We start from the raw sequence: 12596 nt of genomic DNA, 5'->3' as shown, positions 1-12596 counted from the left end.
AAAAATTAGTTGAAAAATATGTATTAAAATATTATAACATATTAAAATAGGTTAAAATTGCATAAGTTTAATGAAGGAAATATTTATTTATTTATTGTTTAATAATATATTTATTTATGATCCACACTGGAGTAATCTTTTGGATCTTCTTTCTTTCATTTTTTATGAGATTGTTCAATAAATTTTTATACTATTATTTTTCCATTTTATATTGAGTGTATGTATTTATTTTTTGAATTTGAAAAAACATTTTTTTTTCAATAAAACTTACAACGAAATCTAGTATTTTTACAACTGTAACCTATTTTCTTACCGTTTCTCCAATTGAGACTACTGTGGATACGGCTGTGCTTTCGGTCAAATCTTCTAATAACAGAGACAAAATAACTATTAATATGTTTGTTGGATCTATAAAACTCTTAATATGTTTGTTAGATCTATAAAACTATTAATATATTTTACTTCTACACGACATCAAGCTAATAATGATATACAAACTACTGAAATAATTTCATAATAATAATGTGTATAGTTTTTGTTCTTTAGAACAAAGCCATATTCGGCTATCTTCTGTGTCCACCGCGAGGAATCGAACCCCGGATTTTAGCGTTAGATGTCCGTAAACTTACCGCTGTCCTGCCAATGAAGTCCAAAATATTTTATGTATAAGTACAAAACAATAAAAAGGTATTTATGGATTTAAGCAACATTGTCAATTCTCGAGTCAGAAACAATGAAGTCTACAATATTTTATGTATAAGTACAAAACAATAAAAAGGTATTTATGGATTTAAGCAACATTGTCAATTCTCGAGTCAGAAACAATGAAGTCTACAATATTTTATGTATAAGTACAAAACAATAAAAATGTATTTATGGATTTGAGCAATATTGTTCAATTGGCGAGTCAGAAGTGATGCAAAAATTGTAGAGCTTCAAAATCTTGAAAAAAAAATTATAATCACAATTTCCAAAAATATCAAGTAATCGAACCCCGATATTTAGTGTTATAAGCTCTCAGATTACCACTGGACTTCCGGCGAGCGACAAGAATTAAACTTACGTACTAATACAAAGCAAACTTTGCACGAATGAGGTGAAATGAGCAGCACTTGCCGAGTACAACGTAACACTTCTGGAGAGTCTTGGAGGAGTAATCTACAAAACAAGCCCTGATGAAAAAAAATGACGTTTCGAAAGGCCTGAAAACTATGCTTAAATTAGTTGATTAAGTATTGTTACGACAGCGGAAGTCGCGCGATTCTGGGAGCATACACACCTGAGTTTCTAGAAGGATCGTGACTTAGCGGGCAACCTCACGAATGTCCCAGCGTTTGATAGACGCCCTCTTTTTTAGTATATAAGCCGGAGATAGATTGAAGAGAAATAATTGATAATCGAGTCAAGCGAGCAGTAGGCACGGTAAGTGAAGTGTGTGAATCGCTGTGAATTATAGCGTGTGTTTATAAGATAAAGTTTAAAGTGACTGTGGAAATTAAATGTATTACAAAGTTTGTAACGAGAAAGAATAAACTAGCTTTAATTAAGAAAGGACTTGTATCGCTGAAATTTCTCGGAAAGAAGTTTTATGGGAAATTATCAAGCAAGCAGATACTAACAAATTGGTGTCAGAGAGTGGGACAGAAAAGAGAAGAATAAAAAGAAACGAGAAGTGGCAAATCAAATTACAGCTTAGCAGATTTGATGGCAGCAATACAAGAACAGCAAAAGAAACAAGAAACAACGTAACAATATATTGAGAAAATACATTAAACTTTATTTCTCCTCCTGAAGAATTTTTTTCTTCCTAAAGTTTTCTGTCAGTAAAACTAAACAAAAAAAAGCTAAAGTTTGGATCATGCAGAGAAATTGACGCTAGTTCCTAGAACTAGCTTAGGCCTACGTCAACCAATGATGGAGATGAAGCAATGTAAGCAATTCGACTATCAACAATCAAATTTTACTTTAACTTACGAAATTAAGCTTTCATTCCATAATGGAACAAATGTAAGTTATAAATTTGACATGTAAGGATATTCGGATAATAATATTGATACTTGAAACTGTCAGTAAATGGTAAACTCCATAAATATGATGATGCCTTTACTGGTGAAACCGTGGTCGTGAATAAATGAATTTTTTTGTGAAATGTACAGTTGTCTTTGTTTTTCTTCAATTTTGTAATAATAACAATATTCGTTAAATCAGCTTTCTTTTGGTTTGGTACAATGCTAAACCTTGTTTATTATGCATTTTTGATAGGATAACAAAATGTTTCGTATGGTCAGTCCTACTCTACGGGATTCAAATTTGGAACTTGTCTGTTGAAATAAAACAACAGTTCGAATATTTGAAATGTAGTTTTATAAGTGAATGATGAAGATCAACCACAGAGAGACAAGAACTAGTAAAGAAATATAGTAACGTGCCAAGACAGAAACACAACTGCTGGACATGTGAAGGATGATGCTCCACTTTAGGCGTGTAATTAGATATGAGGGAAGGTAGGTAGAAATTCTGATGGGTAAAAAATCAAATGGAGACGAGAGATAAAGAGAGGCAGGTGGGGAGTTACTTGGCTCAATAGCATTTGACAATGGGGGAGTAGGAGGGTATAGATGATAAGCTTGAATTAAGAAAGTTGATGCAAACAACAAGGAATAAAGAACAGTAGAAAACCATTGTCTTAGAACCGGAGAAGACACAACGGCTGACTGATTGACAGTCATAACCCACATTAAATAAATATTGTATTTATTTCATTGGTCTTACAATATGGGAGGTTTGATGATAATTACTAGATTCCTCACGGCGCTAAATGATATTTGAAAATAACGTAATTCGTTTTGGTCTAACTTGGTGCAAAATATTGTAAAATGTGTTGTAACTGAGTCGGTCATGAAAATCAAAATAAAATATTTCTAAAACACCTTTTTACAAATACGCCTTCCCGTTAGTGTAAAAACTCAAACATATACAGTTTATGCAAGCTATGTTTTGTATTTTTTGAAGTATGCTGTTATTTATCAGTGAAATACTATAGAAAATAGACAAAAAGGTAACCTGGTGAACGGTAGGGGAAACATCTATCTGAAACGACTTGAATTTCTTTTATGATGAAATTAACAATATTTTAGACAAACGAAATTAGCAATAATTTAGTTAGATAAAAGTTACAATATTTCAGTTAGATGAAATGAACAATATTTTAGTTAGATGAAATTAACAATATTTTAGACAAACGAAATTAGCAATAATTTAGTTAGATAAAATTTACAATATTTTAGTTAGATGAAATTAAGAATATTTTAATCAGAGTCAGTGAATCTTATTTTTAACAAAGTGAAAAATACATAATGTAAATAGATTAAAGTATGAAATATTTTTAAGTTATCATAAAACAACTCAAAATTTTCAGAATAAATAATACAAGTCAGAGTTTAAAAAATCAAATGTCGCAATTCGTAGGCTTAAGTTCAACAACACATGCTTTTCGAGGTATTTTCAGTCAACTAATTCAAAGATGTGACATCACAAATTCAATCAGACCATGAAACAGTTATGCAAGTACCTCGTATACAAAAGAAATAGGCTTGGTTGTTATTAAACCCAAAACTACATAATGGGCTATCTGGTTCTGCTCACTAGGTGTATTGAAACCCGGTTTTTAGTGTCGTAAACCTGCAAACACACCTTTGACCCATTGGAGGGTAAGAAATGGGTTGCGATGATTCGCAATCTTAAGCGCAATATGAAAACTTGTTAGCCAGACATTTATTAATGTGATATTTATAGGCTCATTGACTTCCTTCAGAATAATCAGTCAAGACCCACTAGCAGGAGGTTCCAAGGATACCATGTTAAGGAGTTTGTCTATTTGTCTGTCTCACCTCTAACCGAGTTCGTAAGGAAGAAAGAGTCGAATCTTAGAAGGTGCATAAGAACAATCTTTATTAACACACCACTAAATCATAAACACACGTATTATCATAAAACTAAACAAAAAGGGGTAAGTTGGTGTGTTGTGGCTAGGTGTGTTGAACTGACGAGAGAGAGATTATGTATAAGAAACTTTCTTTATTAGTTCTCTATTACCAGTTCATGGTGTGCCCCTCCCCCGTAGGGTAAACTTCAACACTGTAATATTTAAGTTAGAATAAGATCATGTCTTGCACTGTGAGTTAAAATAAAATACTCTACTAAAACTAGAAAAATCTCAGAAAAGATCTAACGAAACGTTAAATGAAAATCTTACCATATTTCAGTTCAATTATATTATATATTCAACACCAAAAGTAAACTTACAGTTTAAGTTTAAAAGTTCAGCAAAATATCTATAATAATACCAAATAAAGGAAAATTTGCTTTTAATACAAAATATATAATAACAACTCAAGCCAAGTTTGCAATGAAAACACTTCTGCATATGACCTCCGTCCACTCGTGCTCGAGAGCTGGTATGGAGGAAACCCCGGATCCTTACCCAATTCGCTGAAAAAATAGCTTTATATTTCTGGACATTACATGCTATCTTCCCTGCAAGAAAAGTCAGTTAATTAGTAATTAGCGGACAAAAAGATCCCGGACAGAGCTAGCAAGAAGCAAAGTTAAGATGTATTTATTTCGACAACTTTCCATGCACAATGAACTGTTTGTTTTGTTCTTGTTGAACGTCGCACAAAACTACTCGAGGGTTATCTATGCTAGCCCTCTCTGATTTTAAAGCGATACAATAAATAGAGGAAAAGTAGCTAGCCACAACTACTCACCTTTTACATTAGAGAAGATGTCGGGTTCCCTTGGCTTATCTATTTCAACGCTATTTTAATTTTATAAAAATAAAGTTTCAATCGGAACTTCTCAACAAATCTTACCTGTTATATTAATCTCATCTTCCGTAGTTTCAGCTGAAAAGTTCACTGCAGAGGGCACCAGTGTAGAATCTGACTGTGAAAATGTTCTGTCTGAAATCGGTTTTGCGATGACTTGCATACCTGTCCCATTTGTATTTTCTAATAACTCAGTTAAGTGAGTTATTCCTGAAGCTGCTGCATTTTGAGTCGGACTGACTTCTGTTCTTGGCGAAGAAGATCCAATGATCTCAATAAAAAACGAATCCTTTGTGAGTGATGGTTCTTGAGTAATAAATAAGGTATCTTTTGAAGTCGGAGTTTCTTCAGATGTGACAAAGAACGTTTGGTTTTTAGACAACGGGTCGTCAGAAGTCATAGAAAATGTTTCTTCTGTGGATTCTTCGTAAGTCATAAATGACCCGTTTGCAATCATAGGTTCGTTAAATGGGATTCCATCAATAGTCGATGATCCTTCAGAATGGAAAAGTAAAACATCTTTGCTTGTTGGCTTGTGTGAGGATGTTTCCTCAGGAACCTCAACAGATGTAAGGGATGATAAAGTCATCTCTTCAAAGTGTTCTATTTCAGTAGTAGTGCGTTCAGCAAAGTCGGTGTCGATTGTGGAACTTATGGATTTATGGCTAGACAATGTTGAGTTAAGTGAGGAATTGGTATCAGTAGAATCTAGGGAGACAGGAGGTTGCGTTTGTACTGCAAGTAGGTGATATGCTTCATCAAAGTCAATGGATTTTGAAGAAACTAAAAAAGAATCATTTAATTGTCGTGTATCAATTGTCGTGGAACTTTGTGAAATATTCGTGATACCTTCTTTTGTGTAAGGTCCCTCGGTTTCTCGTTCTGGTTCTTTCATTGCTGTGAGTAATGAATCGTTATATGAAGGCTCAGGTTGGAATAATTCGTCTGTGTGAATGGAGAGTGAACCAGTGACGCTGGATTCTACAAATGATGTTTTAGTAACTGTTTCTGGTGAAATACTATCGGGTGTTGTTGTAATTTCTTCAGAATGGAATGTTGACTGTCCTGCTTGGATAGTAATAGTTTGAATCTCAGGTGATTCTGCATCATCGATGAACAATGATGTCTTAGTGGTCAATTCCAAGTACTCCAAAATAATTTGTGTTGAAGAAGAAGAATCCTCTGGAACAAGATCTTCTGCGCTTAAAGTAGCGTGTGTTACAGTAGTTCTAGCTATTTCCTCTCTTGAGCTTATTTTAGGTATGTTAACTGATGAATCAGTTCTTATCTCAGTTGTGGGAGAGGTTTTCTGAGAAGGGAGCGCTCTGCTTGTTGGTGTAGCAGACTCTGAATCTTTGTTTAGATTCAAATTCTCTGAAGATGCAAAAGTAGTCTTTCCGTTTATAAGGATCGATGTGGAATTGTTTTCATTTAGCGACGTAAGTGTGGTGTCCAGGTTCAGAACTGTAGAAACCGAGTTGGATTCATTTTCTGAATTATTAGATGTAAACAAGGGAAATTCGGAAGGATCGATTAAATGAGAGGGTGTTCTGCTTGTTACTGATGGGCTTCTAGTCTGCTTGAGAAAATATTGCAACATTTTTCATTTTGTTAAATAACAAAAAACATCTGTGTAACCATAAAACTATCTTTACCATCATAAAACATATGTACCACCATAAAAACATATGTACTACCATAAAAACACCAGTACTAAGACAGAAACATATGTACCACCATAAAAACATATGTACTACCATAAAAACACCTGTACTAAGACAGAAACATATGTACTACCATAAAAACACCTGTACTAAGACAGAAACATATGTACCACCATAAAAACATATGTACTACCATAAAAACACCTGTACTAAGACAGAAACATATGTACTAACATAAAAATATCTGTGCTATCATAAAACATATGTACTACCATAAAAACACCTGTATTATCATAAAAACACCTGTACTAACACAAAAACATATGTACTACCATAAAAACATATGTACTAACACAAAAACATATGTACTACCATAATAACACCTGTACTAACACAAAAACATATGTACTATCATAAAAAAACGTATGTGCTATCACAAAAACATATGTACTACCATAAAAACACCTGTACTATCATAAAAACATATGTGCTATCACAAAAACATATGTACTACCATGAAAAAACATAAGTACTACCATAGAAACATATGTACAAAAAAAAAACATATGTAGTACCATAATAACATCTGTACTATCATAAAACATTTGTACTACCATAAAACATCTGTACTACCATAAAACATCTGTACTACCATAAAACATCTGTACTACCATGAAACATTTGTACTACCATAAAACATCTGTACTACCATAAAACATTTGTACTACCATAAAACATCTGTATTACCATGAAACATTTGTACTACCATAAAACATCTGTACTACCATAAAACATTTGTACTACCATAAAACATTTGTACTACCATAAAACATCTGTGCTACCATAAAACATCTGTGCTACCATAAAACATTTGTACTACCACAAAACAGTTGTACTACCATGAAAAAACATAAGTACTACCATAGAAACATATGTACAACAAAAAACATATGTACTACCATAATAACATCTGTACTATCATAAAAACATATGTACTACCATGAAACATCTGTACTATCATAAAACATCTGTACTACCATAAAACATTTGTACTACCATAAAACTTTTGTACTACCATAAAACATCTGTACTACCATGTAACATTTGTACTTCCATAAAACATTTGTACTACCATAAAACATTTGTACTACCATAAAACATCTGTACAACCATAAAACTTTTGTACTACCATAAAACATCTGTACTACCATAAAACATCTGTACTACCATAAAACATCTGTACTACCATGAAACATTTGTACTACCATAAAACATCTGTACTACCATAAAATATCTGTACTACCATAAAACATCTGTACTACCATAAAACATCTGTACTACCATAAAACATTTGTACTACCATAAAACATCTGTACTACCATAAAACGTCTGTACTACCATAAAACATTTGTACTATTATAAAATATCTGTACTACCATAAAACATTTGTACTATCACAAAAGCAAATCTGTACTACCATAAAAATCTGTGGATTTAATTTTAAAAACAAGAGATTGGCGATGTTGTATAAAAACTATAATTTAATATTTTTCACTCAAAATATTAAATTATAACAGGTGAAAAATATTAAATTATAACAGGTGAAAAATATTAAATTAAAGCAAGTGAAAAATATTAAATTATAACAAGTGAAAAATATTAAATTATAACAAGTGTAAAATATTAAATTATAACAAGTGAAAATATTAAATTATAACAGGTGAAAAATATTAAATTAAAGCCACTTGTTATAATTTAATATTTTACACTTGTTATAATTTAATATTTTTCACTTGTTATAATTTAATATTTTTCACTTATTACTCCTCTCTTCTGTCTGTCTTCATGTTTCACACATACATACATAGTTTTGCTGTGAAAACCGTATCAGAACATTAATGACATCCAGAGGTCTTCACTTCACATGAAAATAGTACAATATAATACAGTATAGATAAGAACAAACGTAGAATTATCATATTTATACTCACGTGGCTCAACTTTTTGGTTGAAGTAACCTTGAACGCTTTTTCTAAATTCAGTCACTGCAACCAGTGAGCAACAAGTTCAAACAGGTGAGTAAATAGTAAATATACAAATTCGGTATGACACCTTAACTAAAGCAAAGCATGAACAAGTGCTGTAATTACCTGGTCTGTAGAGATGTCCTGTGGAGACATCGTATTAGCTACGATTAGACGAAGTAGATAAACACCTGTAAAAGAAAACAAAAGACTATAAGAATGTATGAACGCATGAAATTATTATAATCTTTTTGGAGCCTACATACGTTGAAAATTTGTATCTTTCATTTTATATTTCTATATGCATCCTATCTGCTTATTTTGGCTTTTGTTAACCCTAATCTCTCTTTTTTCTTTTACACATTAGAATTCGTCTCCATCTGATTGAAGTCTGATGTTGTTTTTTTAATGCTTACTATATTTTCACCCTAGTCTTATATAAGCTTAAGCTTAAGTTAAAAAATTACCGCTGTTTTTTTCTATTTTCTTCAGGTGTATTTTTTCTCTGCCTAATATATACACATACTTAATTCTTCATATCTTCTTATAGCCTATTTATCTAGAATGTTTTCATGAAATGACTGATCAAATAGCTTTGTAATTCACTTGAAAAATCAATAAAACTCGAACACGAAGCAACAGAAGACTAGTTTTTGACTTCAGTTAAGTTCTAACAAGAAACAACAAAACTACTAGCTTTGGAATTCGGTATAAAAATCAATAAATCTTGAACATGTAACAGTAGAAAACTAGTTTTGCAATTCACTAGGAAAATCTGTAAAACAAGGACAAGAAACTACAGATCTACCACCTCTCAAATTCACTAGCAAAATCTGTAAAACAAGAACAAGAAACTACATATCTATCACCTCTCAAATTCAGTAGGGAAATCTGTAAAACAAAACAAGAAACTACAGATCTACCACCTCTCAAATTCACTAGGGAAATCTGTAAAACAAGAACAAGAAACTACAGATCTACCACCTCTCAAATTCAGTAGGGAAATAAGTAAATGTCGGATATGAAATAACAGAAAACTGGCTTTGGAATTTACAAGAGAAGTCAATAAAAAACGAACATGAAACTACAGAACAACATTAATAAGTAATTATATGTTTAAATATTGATATCATAAGCTATTTATAACCCTGACTTTGGACGAAAGACCTCGTCGGCACTAGATATGGCAGATGTAACGTGGTTGCTTTCGCTCATGGATTCTTAGAATTGAAACGTTTTTACTAGGAAAACGGGTTGAACTTCGAGTTTGTTTGCTTTTTCTTTTTTCTTTTTAGGAGGGGGAGCATTTTCTGAAACACTGTAAACCTTTTTAGAGTGTTTTAATTTACATCAGCGTATTGATATTCCTATGTGAATGTGTAAACGCCAGGGAACTTCGTGTTGGGAACTACATATGTAGACTTTGAACCTAGTAACCACACTGCGGATGCTCTTCTCAGCTATGTAATGTTTAATTCCAAGAGCATGTTACACCCACCTTATCCGAACGAGAATTCATAAACATGTGTATACTAAATTATATTACCCGAAGAATGTTTTTTTTTGTTGTTTGTTTATTCTGCTATAAACACTTATAAAATCCAATAAAAATATCCCAAGGTCCCTATGTGGTGTTTGATGAAGAAAAGTCGTATATTCCAGATTTAAGCTGAGCCACTCATTTAGTCATGAGAAAATATAGCATTTGATCCTCAGAATCAGCACTACACACCCCTTAAAGCCACCAAAATTGTGCTCTAATAATTAATGTTCAAGTATTTGGTATTTTCAACGTGAATGAATGACACCTTATTCGACACATAGGATAAAAGACCAGGTCAGAGTTCAGGCATAATCATTCCTTATTTAAAACTGCATACCAAAGCGAGGTGAACTATTCAGTGGAACTCGCTGCCTCTGCGGCTACTCGGAATTATTGGCATGGTTTTAACAGTTATAACAATCAAAAGTGCATAGCTTGTTTAGCAGCATGTCGAGGCTCGAACCTTAGACGTTTCTTGGCATATAACCACAAGGCCACACCCGGACTCTCAACAGTAATGTAGTGTATTGATAAGAGCTTTGAGAAGGTGTGAAGGTATTTGGTAATTGTCTGATGCAAACCACTTATAAAATAAGCAATCACGCGAATCCAGTGAATACTAATACTCTGTAAGTCTGTGTTGCTTTGATGTGGATATGGCAGTGTGAATACTAATCCTCTATGAGTCTGTATTGCTTGGATCTGGATATGGCAGTGTGAATACTAATCCTCTATGAGTATGGGTTGCTTGGTTGTGGGTATGACAGTGTGAATACTAATCCTCTATGAGTCTATGTTGCTTGGATGTGGATATGGCAGTGTGAATACTAATTCTCTATGAGTCTGTGTTGCTTGGAGGTGGATATGGCAGTGTGAATACTAATCCTCTATGAGTCTATGTTGCTTCCATGTGGATATGGCAGTGTGAATACTAATCCTCTGTATTGCTTGGATGTGGATATGATAGTGTGAATACTAATCCTCTATGAGTCTGTGTTGCTTGGATGTGGATATGAAAGTGTGAATACTAATCCTCTATGAGTCTGTGTTGCTTGGATGTGGCTATGGCAGTGTGAATACTAATCCTCTACAAGTCCGTGTTGCTTGGATATGGATATGGCAGTGTGAATACTAATCCTCTATGAGTCTGTGTTGCTTGGATGTGGCTATGGCAGTGTGAATACTAATCCTCTATGAGTCTGTGTTGCTTGGATATGGATATGACAGTGTGAATACTAATCCCCTATGAGTCCGTATTGCTTGGATGTGGATATGACAGTGTGAATATTAATCCTCTATGAGTCTGTATTGCTTGGATGTGGATATGACAGTGTGAATATTAATCCTCTATGAGTCTGTGTTGCTTGGATCTGAATATGGAAGTTTGAATACTAATCTTCTATAAGTCTGTGATGCTTGGATCTGGATATGGAAGTCTGAAAATGCATGCATTTCAATGAACCATGAGTCAGAACACTATTAAATATATTTATCCAATGTGAACAACATTCAATATTGATTAGTTAGTAATTTATACTTTCTTCGCCAGCTGTGTCAGGTCTGGTCCACAGACTAACACCTTACACGTACTCACGAAGCTGTTATCCGATAACCCTAAGACTGATGTAATCATTGTTTTCGACCGACACGGATCATGTTTAGCTTTACGAATTTTGATACGTACTACATGTGCTCACGAATATATCCATTTGTGTTATTTAGAATGATTAATTTTCTATAAGCAATTCAGTTCCAACGATATGTAAATGTAACTTCAAACAACAAACATGCACGCTCTCTTGGAGCTTGGCTCGGGGTTGATGGACTTACAGGAGCCTGGCACTAAGCACTAACACACCACTGTTATATGTTTGTGTTTTAAAAGAACCATCATCAACCAACATCATTCTAACAGAGGCGTGAACACGATACGACCATGCAAAGCAAAACGGTTTCTTGCAATGCTCCAACGTTCCATTTATTGAACTGTTAAACAAATATACCATAAGCATTGTAATTTTAATCATTTTGTCGTGAAAGAATTTATGTTGAAGTTGGGGAACCTAATGTCAAGTGGAAAAGTTTTACCAATAACTGAAACTAAACGATAAAGGGGAGAACAGGGATCAGGTTGCACTTATCCCCTCCCATCTGAATGTTTGTTCTGCAAGATGTTAGGTCCTGACAAGGTGGAGTGGGGGTTAAGGAGGATAATCTGTTAGTTTTCAAAAAGAGGAAAAACAGACATTTACCAAGCAAGAAAACTAATATACAAATATATATATTGTCTCTTTCTCTCTCTCTGCCTGGAATGAATTAAATGTTGCATATGTCAGAATACCTCATCTGAGTGAGGCCTTGTCTAACAGAGCATTGTAATTCATCAAAATTGGGATGTTTTAATAAAAGATAAAGGACACTAAGCTTACTAAAAGGTTTAAAATTACAGCAATCACTTTAAAATTCTCACTTGTTTTTCTGTCGCTGTACGGCCCGGCATGGCCAGGTGGTTAAGGCACTTGACTCGCAATCTGAG

General features: G+C 33.4%; 1 protein-coding gene across 1 annotated transcript in view; it reads right to left on the bottom strand.

Moving 5' to 3' along the window:
• Nucleotides 1-12596, bottom strand: part of LOC111085952 — a 46794-nt gene that overhangs the window by 25336 nt on the left and 8862 nt on the right. The window contains exons 2-4 of the mRNA XM_022386930.1: nucleotides 8644-8708; nucleotides 4875-6405; nucleotides 314-366 (exon numbers count right to left, since the gene is read on the bottom strand). Of these exons, the coding sequence (XP_022242638.1) occupies nucleotides 314-366; nucleotides 4875-6405; nucleotides 8644-8708 (1649 nt within the window). The remainder of the gene's footprint in view (nucleotides 1-313; nucleotides 367-4874; nucleotides 6406-8643; nucleotides 8709-12596) is intronic.

This window comes from Limulus polyphemus, unplaced genomic scaffold (genome assembly GCF_000517525.1).
Source record: "Limulus polyphemus unplaced genomic scaffold, Limulus_polyphemus-2.1.2 Scaffold736, whole genome shotgun sequence".
Taxonomy (NCBI): Eukaryota; Metazoa; Arthropoda; class Merostomata; order Xiphosura; family Limulidae; genus Limulus; species Limulus polyphemus.
Note: the sequence above shows the minus strand (reverse complement) of the source record. Positions and strands in the feature narration are given on the sequence as shown.